We start from the raw sequence: 20,597 nt of genomic DNA, 5'->3' as shown, positions 1-20,597 counted from the left end.
AGTGACTATTCAATAGCATTACCAGTGGAGCTGAAACTTCTGTGTCAAACTCTGCTCTTTTACGCCCTTTCATTTTACTGCCCCCTTCCTTACTCTACTCTCAGTGAGTATTTTATTTTGATTAGCTAATCGACACATATAAGTGTATTTGTAAAAGCAGCAATGACCTATTAACTTCTCGACTTCACATTTGCGATGCTTTATCAGTACAAAACCTAAGACCAAATTCTCACTCCCTTGGCAAAATTGGAACACTCACTCGATGCGTCAGAATGAGGTTACTGCGTTAAACACATGTTGGGTCTTTGGCTTTGTGAGACAAACATGTCCAAAGCGTTAAGAAATCAAAAAGTAAAGAGGTCATCATGGCTATCATGAATACAAATACATTTAATTAAAAAAAACAGTAGTTTCGTGTGCGTTAATGCCTGGTTATCTTAACCAAATGCATATGTATTCGTAATAGTCATGATGACCTCTTTACTGTTTGATAATTACAGCTTTGGATACGTTTGTCCCTTTAGCTTTGGAAGTGGGCGTCTTTTCCACAGACACCAAGGAGGGTCTGCTTCAGCGTTCTATTAGATGGTCATGGGGACGAGTACACATATGACGAGGGAATCGCACTTCATTTTAGATTATGATTCCTCAGAATTGTTGCTTCCGATCAGCCACATTGACTGGAGGGAAGGGAAGAGGCTGTGTGGCAGGATGAGAGAATAAAAGGCACCAGAATGTGCACCAATCTCTTCACCATGAGATATGCAGGGCTGGGGATGTTTCTCATCCTCTCAACAGCTTCATCTACGGGGCAACCGTTGCACACCTGAGGCTGTTCTCTAGCTAACACCGACACCTTTCCCCTGCATCGGATTAGTCAGTGCATCCTGGCTTATGGCTCAGTCTAATATCTAATTGATTTTCCATTGGGCGATACTCTTCCTAATACCCTGAATTTTGTATAAATACTGCCGTTTCATGTAATTTTGCTAAACAAGGCATTTTTTTAAACAACTGATGCAATAGAAACATTAAAGTCAGAAATAATGTATCTTATGATCGTCCTTTTCATTTTATATATATATATATATATATATATATATATATATAATGTAATTATATATGATATATATCATATATATAAAGCATATGGTCTGACTATGTATGTATGTATGTATATGTGTATGTTTGCTGCAGACAGCGAAACTACTGAAACGAACTGATTTTATAGAGGATTGTCCCTACTCGGGTACCGTTTGATCCGGACATCCGACGGTGCTAACTTCTTTAATATTAGTCGTAGAGAAAAAGGCAAACCGTACTCTCATAGAACTTTTCACGAGGATTTCAAATACTTTTCTTCTACGATGAAAAATAACGATGCTATTATAGTTCAAACAATACAGGCCTACGATTGACCAACGCCAGGCGCCAGCCGCCAATATACTATATATAATTATATGCTTAAAAGTCACAGTAGATGCATGCGACTTCATAAAATAAGCGAATACCACAGGAAAATGATAGGCAGAAATCCAAGTGCTTTCGTCCTTACTAAAACATTGTCAAGGAACAAATGAAATACAGTTGGAAAGAAAATTGTCAGGTAAACAAAAGGATCAAGAATATCAGATGGCTAATTGTGAAAAGGGTAAAAATCAAAGAGATAATACAAGATTATCGGATATCACACGGTCACAAACTTAAACATAGATTTAACCCTAACAGAAACTACAACGTATCTATGTAAAGTCCAAAACATGTAAAAACTGAATATATTAATTTTTTGCATATATTTATCTACAAACTTTTTTATTATGCTTATATTTATATAATTTTTTTTCAATATGAAGGCATTCAGTTTAAATAAACCAAGACTTTAATTTAGAACACTCATTATTTGACTTGATGAAAAAAGATTCAATGATATTCCTTTTAACTCTCATTACATGGGATTAAAGCTCTTGCTTGACTCCAATAATTAGGATGATCTAAATCTCTCTTAAGGTAAGTTTTGTCTCAAAAATTCCATGTAAATATTGCTAAGGACAGGAGATAAAGGATTACCCATAGCCATGCCGAACTTTTGTACAAAAAATTCCCTATTAAAACAAAATTTACTATCTTTGATACATAACCTTATGAGACTAATGAGGTTTGCTACAGTTACGGGAATGTCATGACGTTCTAATTCATTCTCCAAAAAGTCAAGTAAATAAAGACATCAAACCTACCATATTAAAATCAAAATTCAGATTTAAACTATTAAATTTGTTTATAAAATTAACATTGTGTTTTACATTCGTGTTAGAAATATTTCCTACCAAAGGTGTAAGAATTTTTACAAGCCATTTCTATAAATTGTACGTAATTGAGCCAACTGAACTAATGATTGGTCTCACAGGGTTACTGATTTTGTGTCTTGAATAAACCATACATATAAGGTAGGGAGGTGCATTGCGGGGTAAACTGTTTAATTAAATGGTCCAAGCCCTTTACAATTGATTTAATTTGTTTATTAAAATGGGAGTTCACTGTCTGTGTAGGATCAGACCTCAGTTTCGCGTATCAGTAACATACAACAATGACATTATTTTATTTACATAGTCCATTTTTTAATTATTACCCCCGCATTAGACTTATCTGCCTTTGTTACTTGCACTGTTTCTTCTTTTTTAATTTTCTTATAAGCCTGGAGAAATCTTACGGGTATATTAGGAGGAGAAGTTTGCTCATAGCACCATACACAATACCTTTACAAATATTGATATCCTCAGGGCATAGATTATGATTAAATTTCTCCAAATGACAAAATGATTTTGAAATGTCGACATGGTCCAGGTTACCGTTAGAAACACCAAAGCTTAATCCATATCCCAAAGCAGCTGCTGTCGCACTATCCACTGGTTTGTCCGATAAATTAATCATGAAGTTCACGTTGGCATGCTTAGTCCAGTCGCTTTCAGCAATAAGACTCTTCAGCTTGAATTGAAGCTCCCTTTCAAGACGGTTGCAGCACTTCCTCAATTTCCCGTAGCAATAATCAAGCATCCGATTCTTCCAATCTACAGGAACCGTCTGATTAAAGTCATACCGTCTGCTTCTAAGGGTACAAAACGCATCATCTACTTCCACTTTTGTGATGTCGATGTGTTTCTGAAGTATGATGCGTTGAACTCGTCGAAAGGTAGCTCGGCCAGACGAAGAATTCTCATTGGTAAAATCGACTTGGGCATCACTTGCTCGTTCATACACTTCCGTAGAAAGGTAAGTCGAAGCTTCAGTTTGTGAGCTATGATAAGAGCATTACAGAAAGATCTCACGAATAGAACAAGGACTTTTGTAGATGTGGCATGGAAAAGAGCTAGAAAAACATTTTATATAACTAATGACAAACTCGAATGTAGTAAGCATAACATTTTAAAATTACCCAATGACGAAAGGCTTTTAGAAATTCCGAGAATTTTAAAGCTTTTTAACATTAATGTTGTTTTCAGTAATATTAATGTCAAGAGTTTAGTAATAAAAAATTCTCCTAAAGATCTTCCCAGCTGTATCATACTATAAAGGGCGTAATGTCTGTCTGTCTGTCATTCAATCATGGCCAAACGGCTGGTCAGATGGGCATGAAACTTGGCAGGGTTATGGTGGGGACCCCTAAGATGGTTTGTAATGGGGTTTCATCCAACCTACCCTCCTCCTTTTTGTTGGGGTGGGGTTGAGAAGGGATTCCCTGAAACGGAGCAGTTTCTGGCCGTGAAACGAGGCTGGTTGTTCCCGTAGACTAGTTACTTTGCGATTTTTCATACATAATTTCTGTACAACTTCCCGGAGAAAGTCGCAAATATTTCAGCTCGGACACAATAGAAGATGAAAATTATCATCAATACCCGCAAGATTTTTTGAATAACTTAAATCCATCAGGACTGCCAGTGCACAAAATAACGTTGAAGAAGTACTGCCCGGTAATGTTGCTACGGAATTTCGATCCTGCCAATGGACATTACAACGGAACAAGGTACACCGTTATGGAGCTAAACTCCCACGTCATCGAAGCAGTGATGCCTTCGGACAACCGGTTTCCGTTCCAGTTACGGCGCAGGCAGTTTCCTATCAACCTGGCCTTCTCATTCACTGCGAACAAGTCGCAGGGCCAGACTTTGGATCGTGTTGGTGTGTTTCTGCCGTCATCCATGTTCACGCATGTGGCGATGAGCAGAGCAACTGACTCAGCCAACTTGAAATTAAGTTGTGGACAAACTGATAATATTGTGTAAAAAGTTCTGCAGTAGGTATGTATAAAAATCCCCCTTATTTTAATATTGCTGAATAAATAGTACATATAATTTTTTCACTTCTGCACCCGTATTTTATCACCCATCGTAGATGGGTCAGTTTGCTAGTATATGAAATTCCTTGTAAAAAGTGTGATAAAGTATATTACGGACAAACTGCAAACTTTCTTTCACAACGAATCAAACAGCACTAATATTCTGTGAGAACTGGACAAATATCGAATGCATTATTCGTACATATGAGAGATTTAGATCATCCTATTAACTGGAGTCAAGCAAGAGCTTTAATCCCATGTAATGACACAATTAAAAGGAATATCATTGAATCTTGTTCCATCAAGTCAAATAATGAAAGTGTTCTAAATTTAAGTCTTGGTTTATTTACACTCGATGCCTTCATATTGAAAAAAGTTTTAGATAAATATAAGCATAATAAAAAAGGTTGTAGATAAATATAAGCAACAAAATTAATATATTCAGTTTTTACATGTTTTGGACTTTATATAGATACGTTGTAGTTTCTGTTAGGGTTAAATCTATGTTTAAGTTTGTGACCGTGTGATATCCGATAATCCTGGATTATCTCTTTGATTTTTACCCTTTTCACAATTAACCATCTGATATTCTTGATCCTTTTGTTTACCTGACAATTTTCTTTCCAACTGTATTTCATTTGTTCCTTGACAATGTCTAAGTAAAGACGAAAGCGCTTGGATTTCTGCCTATCATTTTCCTGTGGTATTCGCTTATTTAATGACGTCGCATGCATCTACTGTGATTTTTAAGCATATAATTATATATAGTATATTGGCGACTGGCGCCTGGCGGTGGTCAATCGTAGGCCGGCATTGTTTGAACTATAATAGCATCGTTATTTTTCATCGTAGAAGAAAAGTAAGAGCACATTTGAAATCCTTGTGAAAAGTTCTATTAAATTACGGCTTGCCTTTTTCTCTACGACTAACATTAAAGAAGTTAGCGCCGTCGGATGTCCGGATCAAACAGTCCCGAGTAAAGACAATCCTCTATAAAATCAGTTCGTTTCAGTAGTTTCGCTGTCTGTAGCAAACATACACGTATACATACATACATATAGTCAGACCATCTGCTTTATATATATGATATATATTATATAATACACACACATACACACACACACACATATATATATATATATATATATATATATATATATATATGTATATATATATGTATATATATATATATATACATATATATAATAATATATAATGTATATGTATATATATATATATATATATATATATATATATGTGTATAATGAAAAGGACGATCATAAGATACATTATTTCTGACTTTAATTTTTCTATTGCACCAGTTGTTTAAAAAATGCCTTGTTTAGCAAAATTACATGAAACGGCAGTATTTATACAAAATTCAGGGGAATAGAAGGGGTATCGTCCAATGGAAAATGAATTAGATATTAGACTGAGCCATAAGCCAGGATGCACTGACTAATCCGATGCAGGGGAAAGGTGTTAGCTAGAGAACAGCCTCAGGTGTGCAACGGTTGCCCCGTAGATGAAGCTGTTGAGAGGATGAGAAACATCCCCAGCCCTGCATATCTCATGGTGAAGAGATTGGTGCACATTCTGGTGCCTTTTATTCTCTTTTCCTGCCACACAGCCTCTTCCCTTCCCTCCAGTCAATGTGGCTGATCGGAAGCAACAATTCTGAGGAATCATAACCTAAAATGAAGTGGATTCCCTCTTCATAAGTGTATTCGTCTCCATGACCATCACTAAGACCCTGAAGAAGACCCTCCTTGGTGTCTGTGGAAAAGACGCCCACTTCTGGAGCAAAAGAGACATAATATGCTAACAAATCGATGGCAACCATGGGCTCCACTTGGAGGTGTTCTTAATGAATGTCATAATGGGATGCATTAACGAGGAAGCAGTTAGTGAGGTGGGAATCCACAACATATTTTTGCAGATATGCCAAAGACAATTAAAAATATTAAAAAATTAAGTCACACCACAACTCAAGTGAGCTTTCGAGGAGAAATCTGGCCTACGCGTTACCACAATTTAAAGTTCCCATAGCACACTCCCACAGATTTCTGAACCCAGATCAACAACATGAGCATATAGACCTCGATGAGTGCGAAGGCCATGAATATAGGCCTCTACTTTAATGGGGCCGATGAATGCCCCTGGCTTTACGTTGAACTTTTGCTAGTGCCTACAATCACTAATATCTCTTCCACTACAGCTGTTGGGTGGCTATCTAACTCGACTGAACTACCCAACAACTACTGGATAATACCTTCTTCAACACCGTGGTTTAAATAGTCACAAGGAGAATTGTAAACAAATGGTAACAGAATCAACGGTCATCAGTCATATGACAACAGTAATGTCATCCTTTGTAGAAAGATCAGATGTCATATCTACGACATATAAAGAGCATGCAAGAATTACTACAGAGATCATCACCAACAATGTCCTGCTCCTTACCAGTAACATCACATGTAAGAACTGTTAAGTTTCGTCCACACGGTCGAACAATGTCCGACGGACAAACATTGTTACCATTTAACAATGGGAGGTGGAAAGGCTCGCCGATGACGTCAGAGGCGAGCACCAAGAGGTGTACCGGATAATGCCCATGTTCGTAGTATCGGAACTAAAGTCACTCTCTGTGAGGCATGGAAGTATGCGTTGATATGATAAGAACAGAATTACATGTCTCAGTATTCACAATTACATGCAAATATACTCTGAGTCATTTGAATAAAAGCTGGGGAAGAAGCAACAATCATGAATAACTCTACATATGTGTAAATATGATCTCGCTTTTACCTGATGGGGTCGCCCCTCAAGTTGAATGATATCCGAGTTGCCAAACTTCAAGCACTAGTGCCTTTTCAGATACAGTTGACAAGAACTATAATGTATATTATCAATATCATGTCTATGTGCTCAATAGTAGGCCTCTCCTTCACAGTATGCATGTCCTTTTTATTACCTTGACATTATGCATGCATTTTTTATAATCTGTCTTTAACTTTCCACAAACAACCATTGCTTACCTTTAAGTATGGATCCTTAAGCACATCATAGATGGTTTGGCACATATCAGGAGTGATTGCAGACAGGCTGTTTTGATATTCTTGTCCTGTACTGAAGGGTAGATCAACGTTACCTCTAGACGTGCTTCAGGTGAAAAATGTTGTCTCTCTCATACCGGTGTCCTGCTTCGTTATAAAAGGTTTTACCTTCACTAGTAAGTCGTAGAAGGTATTCATGTCCATCCGCATATAGTTTATGAATACCAATTCGCAATTCCTGTAAAATGGTAGCATGGTTGCCCCTTCCGCTTCGTTTCTGCAACCAGTCTTCACCATTCCCTTCTTGTTACCTCCTTGTCCTTACATAGTACTACAGGAATTATCATGCTGCGTAGTGCAATTTTCTTGTTTTTTTTTCTTTCTTGTGCACCATGGTAGTGATGTACCGCACTAGACGCTAGTAGCAAACACGTGTGTTGCCAGCGGACATCACCTTCGAACATTGTATGCCGGTCTTTGCTTTGTGAGCAGAGTAAAACACTGGTATACAACCTCATCTGGTCCCACTGTTTTGCCAGATCTACTTCCATCGTTTCAACGCTTATGACGCCATTCTGCTTCGCCTATGATATGGTAACAATGTTTGTCCGTCGGACATTGTTCGACCGTGTGGACGCACCCTTATATACTACCCACCAAAGAGGACAAGAGATATCTTCCTTAAAAACAACACTAACCCTCGACCAAAAGAATTCCAAGAACATCTGTCTAAGTGAGGAATATGGGACACATGAAAGTGGTAGAGAAAAAAAAACATATACGATAGCTGATCCAATCAAATAAGAGGGAATTGGATGTTTCATCCCTAAGGCAGAAACGAAAGGGTAATGTGCACAGGAATGGGAAAGACAAAGGGTGGCGTTTTTAGAGTAGCTGAAATGTGAACAGCTACGGAAGGTGTTGGGCTTAGAGCATCAAAGAGACCCAGAGAGCAAGTAAATGAACATAAATACGTTAGATCGAGAATTATAAGGGTGGGAATGAGTATAGCATGTGCAAAGATTGTGATTGTGAGCGTATTTATACGTATAGACCAGGTTGGGAAAAGATTGGAGAGCGGAACAGTCTTTCTAGCAGTTTGAATCTGTGCCATGCTGGTTTAGAGAACATTAAAAGGGTGATTCAAGTGTAAATGTATGTCACAGAGAAAGAGATATTGAAGGTGATTACAGTGTTCCTGGAGTAAATAACAATAGAGAATCTCGTATCATTGTGTTTAGAAAAGGATTTTGACTGCTGAAAATACATGGTTCCACCCCTCCCCAAGCCCGCCCCCCAAATTCATAAACAAGTGCGACCGGGAAAGAGAAAATGCTAAGGAAAAATTTAATAAATACTGTATAACTGAAGAATACAAAAGAAAACCTGCTGCTAGGGATAATGGTGAGAAAAGAAGTGAAGTGGGTGGATGTATAGCTACTGTTTACGAAGTTAAGCTAGACAAAAGCGCAAGTTGGAGAGGAAGCGGTGAAAATGTAGATATTATGTTAATAAATACAATTGAGTTTGATGAAGTGGGAGAATGGAGCATTTATCAAGAAAATTGATGAAAAATGGGCTGCAGTTAAAACACAGAAATGGAATGAGTACATAGAGAGCGCAAAATTCCAGAATGGGGTTATAGAGTCAACAGGTGGTGTTGTGATGTTACGAAATTAGGAGAGAATGAAAAAAAGGTGAGGGTTGTGATGAAGTAAGAAGTTGAGTGAAGGATGAGAGATTGCATGAGGTGCAATTACAAGACAAAAAGAATAACTGTGTGTGAGAGAACGCAAGGTTGGACAGAGAGAGAGAAGAGAGAGAGATGAAGAGAGAGGCGAGAGAGAGAGAGGAGAGAGGAGATGAGATGAGAGAGAAAGAAGCAAAAGAAGGCATGTAATAAATAGAAGGGAGAAGATGACCAACAACTTCAGGGAAAATAAAGTGTACTACATGGAGGTTATTTAAAGAGGAAGACTATTGAGACAATAGATCTCTAAGTAAAAGATGCAAATGGAGAAGTGCTGCCTGTTGAGAATGCAGTCCTGCGATAGAGTGAGTATTTTGAAGATTTTTTTTTTATTGTGGATGATAGCAAACAGGTGGAGGGAGCTGAATGGCACAAGACTGAAAGGGGTTAAGGGAGGTTTTTAATGATTCCAGAAGTTAATGCCGAGGATATTAGCAGGACAGTTAAGAGGCTGAAAATGACAAGTCGCCAAGAATCGATGGGATTACAAGTGAGAAACACTCCAAAGGAACCTTCCTCGAGTGCAATCACTAGACGAGGAATAATGAATCCTTTATGCCAGAATAAAGGGGATAAGGGAAACCTAAGAATCATAGGGCCACAACTTTGCTGAGTATACCAAGGAAAGTTTATGGCAAAATTTTGATTGAGTAGGTAAGATATGTACACAGTTTGATAACAGAACATAACATTATTGGTTTAGAAACGACAAAGTGCGTGCAATTCAGAGGTTATGAAAGTCATGAAAGAAATTTGCGAGTCAATGGAAAATGCTATGTGGCTTATATGGACCAAGAGGACTGAGAATGATGTTATGTGAAGTGAGATAAACTGATGAGTGATAAGAAGTTTTTTGGATTGTAGTGAAGCATGTGTTATGGTTTACAAGCAGGAGGAAAGCCAGTTTGATGTAAAAATTGGAATACATTAAGTGTGTGGGATTTCTCTATAGGTACAGTAGTTGATATTTATACTGATGGAGTGACGTGAGCTGTAAAAAATAGAAAGAAGAAAAAGGAAATAAAAAAGTAAGATAGGCGTGGGTGCAAAGTTCTGAGGTAAGATGATAGGAGTGTGTAATGGTAAGTTTGCAGAAGAGAAGGGATTAGGCAATTAACAGAGTAGGTGAAGCAAGAGAGGTAATATGCTGCATGAAAAAGGAATCTGAAGGGACACCTGGGGTATCTGTGGAAGCCAAGGCTGGAACACATGAAAGGATTGCTGTGCAGTTCCTCTATGAAAGTGAAATGAGGATGAACACGAATGATAGCATGAAGGTAGATGCTGTAGAGATGAATTCGTGGGCGCCAGCAGCATATTTTCCGAGAGGGGCAAATTTTATATGCGAGTGTGTGTGTGTGTAACTGCGATCCCAATAATTCAAGTGAAGCCAGATGCGACAAAGAAAAAATACAATGTTACATGGACTCTTTTTCAATAGTTCCATATACTGTTCAGCTGAATTCAAATATTTCTGGAAAGAACAACGCAGTTATATACTGTATACAAATATTATACAATACGTGATACCTTTAAATTACTTAAACTGAAAGAATATATTGTAAAAATGAGAGGAAAACAAAGTGATGTGGTTAAATGTGATAAATGTAACGACGTATATATATTATATATATATATCTATATATATAATATATATATATATATATATATATATATGTGTGTGTGTGTGTGTGTATATATATATATATATATATATATATATATATATATAATCCCGAACTTTCCGATATAAGATCGCACGCTAGAAGTTGCAAGACATCGATCAAATATGACAACTTCAAAATAATTGGCCAAGTCAAGGAACCTGGAGAACTGCTTCTCTTGGAAAGTCTGCTAATAAAGAGAATTGTACCTACGTTAAATTGCCAATCATCGGCTGTTCCCTGTTCATAGCATAACTAGCTTGTTTGTTTATATTTGTCCGCCTTCTTTTTCTGTTCTTGTGTATTCTTTTAGTGCGTTTTGTCTCTGTCATTTTGAGATGTGCGCCTTGCTCTTCATTTTAAGTTCGTTTTTACCTTTATTTTTTCTTTTATTGAGTTTAGTTTTTTAAGGATCATTTTAAGCTTTCTTGGTTTTTAATGTGTAAATGTATTTAAGTGTGATTCAGTATTTAAGTTTAACTTAGTTTCCATTTTAAGTTTTCTTATGCTTTATATATGTTTCTTTTAATTATGTGCTCGGATTCCTTTTTATATAGATGTCCTGATGATGTGACCATGGGTCAAGAAACGCGTTGACAATAAATGTATCAAATGGATGTGTATATGTTCCTGCGCCCTTCTCCTGCCTACTATAGTACCCTTTGATGTGTGGATTATATATATATATATATATATATATATATATATATATATATATATATATATATATATATATATATATGGATGAATTGCTTACGTAATATTTGTGGTATAAAAAGAACTGAAAGGATGAAAAAAGCAGATACTTAGACGGATTGTTAAGCGGTTAATGCAAGTAAAAGGATGAATCAATAAAGATGTAGTTTACTCGTCATGAGGGAAGATTCGATGGCGATAGGTTGGTGAAAAAGAGTACAAAAGTTGAAAGTGTTGGAAGAACGAAGGGGAAAAGCTAGAAAGGGATGGACTGGTCATGTGGAAGAGGTAGTACTGGAAAGAAGGGTTTCAATACCAAAGAATCGATAGAATGGGAACAAAATAGAGGTGGATGCCACAGAATTTAGAGGAGGAAGGGAGTCGATGTAAAGCTGGTGAGCCTTCTCTGTAAGGCGATGAAGCAAGTAGTGATTTGGAAGTTTTCTGCAAATTAGGATCATCCATAATTTAGCAAATTAACTGTAAATGTGTTAGTGATCATTATTTTCCCTTTGGAGACACTCCCCAAAACAGCATACATATATATATAGATATATATATATATATATATATATATATGTGTGTGTGTGTGTGTGTGTGTGTGTGTGTGTGATATATATATATATATATATATATATATATATATATATATATATATATATATATATATATATATTATTGTAAGATAACACATGAAAATAATGCAAAAATGTGGGGCTTATTATATGATATAAATTGAATTAGTAAATGTTGATTTATACAATTTCTAGCTAACACGAGTTTTAGTACGTGTTTAACGCTTAAACCACAGCATCAGGGATGTCTAAGATTTCTGGACATTGGCTACCTAAATCATCAGGTAAAAAATAGGAAGTAAATAAGTAATAAAACAATGACCTCTTTAATAGAACTTTTAAATTACGTTATGATCTTTATTAAGCACTTGTTATATCAGGGCATAGGCGTAGTAGGAGGTGGGGTTGCCCTTGGATTCGGGAATCTGCTAAAATTCGGGCAAATGGGTTGGGACATTTGGGCATTCGGTGGAAGAAGAAAAAAACTATCAAAAAATAACAAGAATACGAATAAAAATGACGATAAACTTATATTTGTATGTTAACCTGGTAATAAATAATTACATATGAATTATGATTATCAATTAACCATTTACTTTAGAATATCCCCATTCGATCACAAAAATCACCCTACTCCTTTTCTATGAGTACAAGGCTCAGTTATTTCACCCTTGCTGGCGATGGAGGATACAGGAAACTCCTACTGTGAATAAATCTCCCACAAATTCTCTTAGTGTTTGGACCACCGGATCCAGGGGCTACTTATCGGCGTGGAGTTGAAAACTGCAAATACTGTGGTTACCTTCAGTGAGGTGGCAAAACCCTGCCAACTATAACTGCAACATACTGTTCAGCGGAGGACATTCTCGTGCTTGAGAAGACTCAAAACCTACCTACGATCTACTATGGCCCAAGATAGGCTCTCAGCATTAGGACTTCTCTGCACTAAAAGAGGTCATGCTAACAGGTAGCTAGACATTAACGCTATTGTGGCTGTATTCGGCACACGAAAGGGAAGCGACAAATGTTCTAATTTATCCCAATATACACTATAACCTGTAGGCCTACAAGTGTCATGAAGATTTTCATTTGTATTTTTATATCTTTTCTACATGTAGTTGGTAATCTGTTATTCATGCCATACATCATGAAAAATAATGTAAATATAATCAGTTGATACTATGCTCCTTTATGAGTTGCGTAAGATTTTAAAAGTTGCCCCTGCACTTTATTGTATTTAGAGTTTTGGCTACATGGTTTTGTTAAACTTCTTTAAATTCGTACCTACTGTACATAATTTAACAGCTGTCTGGAGTTTATCACACAGAAATATAGCAATTTGAAAAAAATTGCAGGTTTCAGAAATTTGGGCAATTTTGGTGGCGCCCCAACCCGCCCCACCCCAAAATAAATCCCACCTAACACGCCTATGTATCTGGGGATAGGAATAAAAAGCTCAATAATGGAAATGGTCTGTTGATGATAGCCTATTGTGCTAGGCTATGGCCGGCACTGTAAGTACAGCACAATCTGTTGTCATATTTACGTTTTTGTAAAACTAATATGAAATTAAATAAGTTACGGAAGGATAAGGTTAGGTATATTTATTCTGCTTTTAAGCTAGCCGCAAAAATAATATGCACATCTCCTTTGCACTTTTCCCGAATACCTACAGGACTAAAAGGTATTTATATGAATTGCTGTCTTATCATAAAAACAAACGGAAACTGACAAATTACAGTGGTTGAATATAAACTAATCCTTTCCCTGGAAAAAAGAAGGGAGAATTCTCTTACCAGAGTGCCGGGTATCCTAAGACGTACCTACATCTCAATTACGCAGCACACTAAGGTGAGAATATACAATAAATAATAAAAAAATATTTACTTAACTTAATCCTCTTGAGAGAGAGAATTTATAACTATACAGGTCTGGAAACTTATTTCCGAACGACTGAACTTTCCTAATGCCGATTTGAGTCATGCATCGAGTCGCTTTTTCTGTTGCCTGTTTTGGTTTAATAATGATACTTTTGTAAATAAATCTAAAGCAATCAAGTCCGATCATTTAATAATTTTCAGATAGCAAAAGACGTTTCGTTTTCTTTCAGTGCTACTGATGGTGTAGCCCATCGTCTAAGACTCTTACTGTTGTGAAATCTAGGCCTATGTGAGGAAGCATCGAATGAAATACTAGCAGTTTAAAAATCAATATGATCAGTATGTATTGAATAAATGTAATAAAGAATGCATTTCACTGTTCAATCACATAAAAACATCAAATCACGCCACATAACGAGAAAATCTACGGTGACAGTTTGTGACAGGTCAAGGCATCTATTCTAAATTTAGACCTTGCTCATCTCTACTTTACAGGTGTAGTACGTTTTTCATAATTGCCCTTAGTGACTTTCGAAAGTTAAGTTGATATCCCAGAGGCATATTTTCGTATCTGTTTTGTAGCACACATTAGAAAAAATAGCTGTAAAAGAATAACTTTTACCTAATAGCCAGTTGCTTACATAAGCAGTCTAACCGCACTGTTGCGTGAGCCACTGAACGAGTACCCTGGCACCAAGGGGGTGGAGAGGTATAAACCATCGAGCCGCCAGTTTTCAAAAGAACCACTTTCAAGTTACTTTGTTGTTTTTTACTCTACTGAAATGGTCAAGAAGTTTTAAAGAATGCTCTGCAGGACCGAGCTTCAAATAACTGTTCACATTAGCTCATTCTTTATCACAAATTCTGCTTGCACATGCCTAACACTAAAAGTCACAAAATGAGGATGTTTCTTGTGGCAAGTTACTTAGGTTAGATATTTCAATACAAGCTGCTTCTAGTTTCCTCCATCTCATACCACTCAGCGCAATGAATGAAAGGACTATGAAATTTAGGCTGCAAAGCCAAGCACTGGTGCGCTACCAGCCATTCCGTGCTTAATTAAGGAGAAAAAAAAAAAAAAAAAAAAAAAACACTGGAGTGGTTAAACAAAATTGAGAGATCCAGAGAATAAATGAGATGACGTACAACGTCAGAACTGAGGAGATCATGTCAGCTCTGGAAGAACAGGGAGTCGACTCAGTTTACATCAGTGACCTCCGTCACATCTATGACCATGAAACATCATTTACTCGCCTCCACAAGGACTCAGGGCCATTCCAACTCAAGAGAGGAGTCTGACAAGGTGACAAGCTCATCCAAACTGTTTACTTCTTGCCTGGAGAGAGCTTTCCGACTACTCAACTGGCAAGAAAAAGGAATAAGAATAGATAGAGGATACCCAAGTCTCCTAAGGATTGCTGATGACATTATCGTTGCCCCCACCAAAGAAGAGCTTTAACAAATGTTCACTGAGCTAAATGAAGCAAGCAAATCAGTAGGCATCCACATGAACTTCCGGAAGACCCAAGCCATGCGCAATAGATACACTGAAATTGCTGATGATATACTTGAAATTGAAAATCAACAAATTGAGGATATGGAGCACTATATCTAACTTGGACACTGTCTACATGACGCCTCCAAAGAGAGCGAAATAAAAAGGATAACCATCGGTTGGCAGGCGTTTGGAAGAGCCAGTACAGTGTTAAAAACAAGATATTGGTACGGCAGCCGTTTACTGATCACGATAGATATTGGTACGGCTGTGAATTACGTATGCGTCAATTTCAGACTTACTGCCGTACACTGTGTGAGGGTACGTCAGATTTTGTCAGCGGAGCCGTATTGCGCTCTTGAATTGTTGTAGGTATGGCAGTTGGCCGTATCCGTTTACCAGTTTGCTAATCATGCAGCAGTTGCCGCACACTGTTGCAAGAGCTATAGGTACGTCACTAGAAGACAAGCGACACCAGTAATAATAGTCGAACTGAATTGTTTCGCTGAACATGTTCAATTCAAAATGTCAAAGTGAAGCACCATATTGTCATCACCAAAGAACCAAAACATTTTGACAGTAAATGAAAATATAAAAAATCACAAAAATACTTAAACATACTTAGATTTGTATAATATACAAGAAAAATAAAACTAAACTAATCTATCTGTGTACTTCAAATCTTTGAATCTCCTCTGACCAGTGTAATAATACATCAGTTTTCGCCGAAAAACAGATGTTTCAGGTTTCAACGAGCTGAAAAAGGAAATAGACGTCTACGAAGAATCAAACTTCCCGAAATTGTATATCCATAGGTCACGAACGATCGAATCTGCCCTGAAAAGAGCTCCGAAGAGGAGATTCAAAGAAGATTTGAAGTACACAGAAATCGTGCTCTGCTGTATTTATGGTGGTAAAGAAAACTTACCAAAGTCAATCCTCTGGTAAACGGCCTAATCAATCATAAGCAATCATTCAAATCAGGTCTATATTATCAGCATGTTTCCCATATTGGATGCACTACTGACTGCTGCACTACTTTATAGCTAGGCCTCAAATCTTTGAATCTCCTCTTTGGAGCTCTTATCAGGGCCAATTGATCGTTCGTGACCTACGGGTCGGATATACAATTTCTGGAAGTTTGACTCTTCGTAGACGTCTATTGCCATTTTCAGCTCACTGAAACGTGAAAACATTTGTTTTTCGGCGAAAACCGATGAATTATTACACGATTCACATAGCTCGGTTGCCATTTTCTTGCTGTCACTGATATGCCAGAGGCGGTAAACAAGGGTTCGTGTATGCGAAATTCACAGCCGTACCAATATCCAGTTCGTAAAAATTTTAGTATGAAGATTCCTATCTTCTTAAAAAGGAAAGTTTATGATCAGTAGCCTATATCCTCCCCACTGACCTATGGGGCCGAAACTTGGAATTTAACAAAAAAAGCTTTCCCGTAAATTACGAATAATGCAGAGGGCTCATGAGAGAATTCTGCTAGATCTAACTTGGAAGGATAGAATAACAGCTAAATGGAATCTCAGGGCTGCCACTCGTACTTTTCCGAAAACCCCAGATTCAGAAAAAAGCCCAGATTCCTATACAAAAAACCAGCACTAATATACTAATATATATATATATATATAATATATATCTATATATATAGGATATATATATATTATATATATATATCTGTATACATACACCACACACATATATATATATATATATAATTAGATATATCTATACATACACACACAAAACCACACACACACCACACACACACATATATATATATATATATATTATATATTATATTATATATTATATATATATCTATATATAATGTACACTTGGTAGTAGTGCTAAATAATTACATTAGACATACCTTGGAATAATATAAATAATCAGAACCTTAGGCTTCCAGCTTACGCTTGTGTTTCTAGATCCGGATCGCCCTCAAATTCAGAAACTTCTTGTAGGGTCACTTTATTTGTATCTTGCAGATCTTTCAGACGTTTTTTATACCTTTTATAGCAAACACCATTCATTACATCTTTTACGAGTTCTGATGTAGGTTCCCAAGTATCACTACCAAGACCACCTCTGGTTATTGCCCGTTTAGCAAGCAGTTTGTCTCTCACTGAATAGGGCTTGAGAGAGTTTGTATTTTTGATTTGACTAAATTAACTTGGGAGAAAACTCGTTCTACTGAGGCAGAAGAATGTGGTAGTATTGTTAAATTTATCATAACGCCGGAAAGCTTTTCAAATTTGGGAATATCAAAGCCATCTCTTATATTTCTGGAATTGAATTATAAATTTGAGTTATATCTTTTGAATTTCGGAATGATCTCCATTCGTCGTCTAAGTCATTCAATTCCTTTTCAGGGATAATTGATGGAAAATAAATTGCTAATTTGACAAGAGATGTTGGTGACTTTGCAGTATCAAGAGCCAAAGCTGGATCCAAGATGCTTAAATTAGCAATAACACCATCTTCATGAAGGGGGAACCTTTGCTTAATTTGTTTTTATAATTCAACAAGAAAATTTAGACAATCTGTTTTGAAAGTTTGCTCTTAATAAAGTCATTGCTCTGCCACCTAAGTACACATCATCAAGATTTGTCTCTGCAACATCTTTGCTGATGCTATGTAAGTGTGGACCATAGATACATATTTTCAAAAAATATCTTACTTCAGTGTAATTTACAAAAAAAATCCAAATTTAAAATAAAAAAAAATCCAGGAACCCAGATGAGAGACAAAAACCCCAGATCTGGGTTTAAAAACCTAGGAATGGCAAGCCCTGAGGATACGTCAAAAAAAAAAAAAAAAAAAACTAACGTGAAGCATATCCCCAGTAAGCTCAAGAAAAAAAAAAAAATAAATAAAAAACCTCGCAAGATGTATCGCCGTTTTCAAATCCTATATGTAAACAAAAACCCTATATGTATATATATATATATATATATATATATATATATATATATATATATATATATATATATATATATATATATGTGTGTGTGTGTGTGTGTGTGTGTGTGTGTGTGTGTGTGTGTGTGTGTGTAATTAATACATACACACACACACACACACACACATATATATATATATATATATATATATATATATATATCTATATATATATATATATAATATATATATTATTATACATATATATACATTATATATTTGTTTTATCGTACTATGGCGCTTTTTGACATTTTTTTCCACGTAATAATACGGGATTATGGCGTATGATAGATCGCAAAAGAGTTTCAGTCTTTAGAGTAGATCTCGGAGTCCAAAAGTCTGGCCACCCCTGACTTAGACCAACATAAACGACAGTGGCACAGGGCAGCGGAGGATAGAAATCTGTGGAGGAACCTGGGGAAGGCCTACATTCAACAAATGACTTTTGAAGGCTAACATGATGATGATGATGATGGCAACGACAGAAAGGTGAAGCTGGGGCTTTACAGCAAGGTCGATTAAAGGATGAATTAAAGATTAAATAGTTAGGGGCCGAAGGAACGCTATGAACACCCTAATTGTAATTCTATACAGTGGACCACGGTCCAAGGAAAACGTGCAAATTTGCAATGGACTGCATGAGGTGCACTAATGGCTTTACCAACTTAACCGACGCGTAGAAAACAAAACAAGTTTCATTCTTGTAACATTTGATAAATACTGTAATCTTTCTTTAGGTAGTACTGTTTGCTGTGCCTTAATGTAGTGGTAAATTTTCGTTAAGCCTAGGTCTAATAACCACCAACAATGTTTTCCTAAGTTATTGTTAGCATAAGAATTATGAACTTCGGTGCATTAATAATAGCATAATGCTGTTAATGAGCTTTAATATAAAATAATAACAGCACACTGATAGCAATATCACCATGCACTAGTACTACTGTGCCTATTTTACGTATTTTAAAATTACAAAATGCATGAATAGGCCTACACTGCAAGGGATGAGGCAGACGTAAAAACAATAATACTACATAAAAGGCCTACAGTAAGTACTATAAAACTCTTAAAGTATACACAACGTTTTATTACTTGTACAGAGATAAATAGGGTTTGTTTCCATAAAAATTTCCCCATTACACATAATGCTTAGGGCTACGGATATTCTCTTCATCTTACCTACCTTACTGATATAAGCCACTTACGTCGAGCCATTTCTTTCTCATTGATGAAGTATAAGTAGAACATAGTACAGAGAGAACATATATACATCTGTCAGTACAATATTTCATTAACATCCTCAACTTTGTTTACTTTCTTTGTCACTTAATCTTGTGTAGGCGGTAGGCCTAGCAATCACATTCCCCTCTTGAGTTTCTTCACAACAATGCTGCTTGCCTCACTGTATTCTGGCCTTTTCACATAAACCTTTCGGCATTCCATGCCAACAGCGACACTCATCAAGTTGACAGTTGAGGGGCAACTGTGTGCTTCCGAATCCGAAATGAACGAAGTTGCCTCGAACGTTCCGGTTTGTACAAACTATTTAAAAAATAAATAAAAAAATAGCACTTTACCAAGCAACGTTCGTGACACAATCAAACCTTTTTGCAAATTTTGAAAGCAGTTTCAACTTGGTTTTTCTGGGATAATTATGTATTTTCATGAGTATTTTCGAAGGATTATGATGGTAACACATTGGGAAAATAAGTTGTTTTTGAGTTATCATACACCCCTACCACATCCACCAAGGTTGAGGACCATTATTTTGGGGGGTAGGGGGTATTGGATGGGGTAAATCACCATTGACACAAAATGGCATTTGAATTAATGAATGAAATGAGGTAAAACAATTATGGCATACCTAACAAGCCATAATAAGGCAACGTAGCGTAGCACTGTATAGCCCAGAGTCAAAGTAGCCAGCCTAACATCCCCAAACCGTAAGGGGTTGGCGGAACAGCACTTCGCTCTTCGCCCCTTACCGCAATTTTAAAGATTCTTGGCAAGTGATAAGGTTGCTCGGCGCGCGCTGGCCACAGAGGTTAAGAGAGGTTAGCAATTAGGTACATATAGATCTACCGAAAAAATTTAAAAATTAAGTTAAATTTAATAAAATATTTTTGATATAAAAACAAAGGAAATACAGCCGATGACATGGCTCCCTTGCTAGTT

General features: G+C 36.6%; 1 protein-coding gene across 1 annotated transcript in view; it reads right to left on the bottom strand.

Annotated features, from left to right (window-relative positions):
• LOC135225736 (cytosolic carboxypeptidase 2-like) overlaps window positions 1–20,597 on the bottom strand; it is a 172,120-nt gene extending 151,523 nt beyond the window's left edge. Inside the window, exons 1-2 of the mRNA XM_064265128.1 lie at window positions 20,287–20,597; window positions 19,628–19,964 (exon numbers count right to left, since the gene is read on the bottom strand). Coding sequence (XP_064121198.1) covers window positions 19,628–19,694 — 67 coding nt within the window. The 5' untranslated portion in view covers window positions 19,695–19,964; window positions 20,287–20,597. The remainder of the gene's footprint in view (window positions 1–19,627; window positions 19,965–20,286) is intronic.

Source organism: Macrobrachium nipponense, chromosome 13 (assembly GCF_015104395.2).
Source record: "Macrobrachium nipponense isolate FS-2020 chromosome 13, ASM1510439v2, whole genome shotgun sequence".
NCBI lineage: Eukaryota > Metazoa > Arthropoda > Malacostraca > Decapoda > Palaemonidae > Macrobrachium > Macrobrachium nipponense.
Note: the sequence above shows the minus strand (reverse complement) of the source record. Positions and strands in the feature narration are given on the sequence as shown.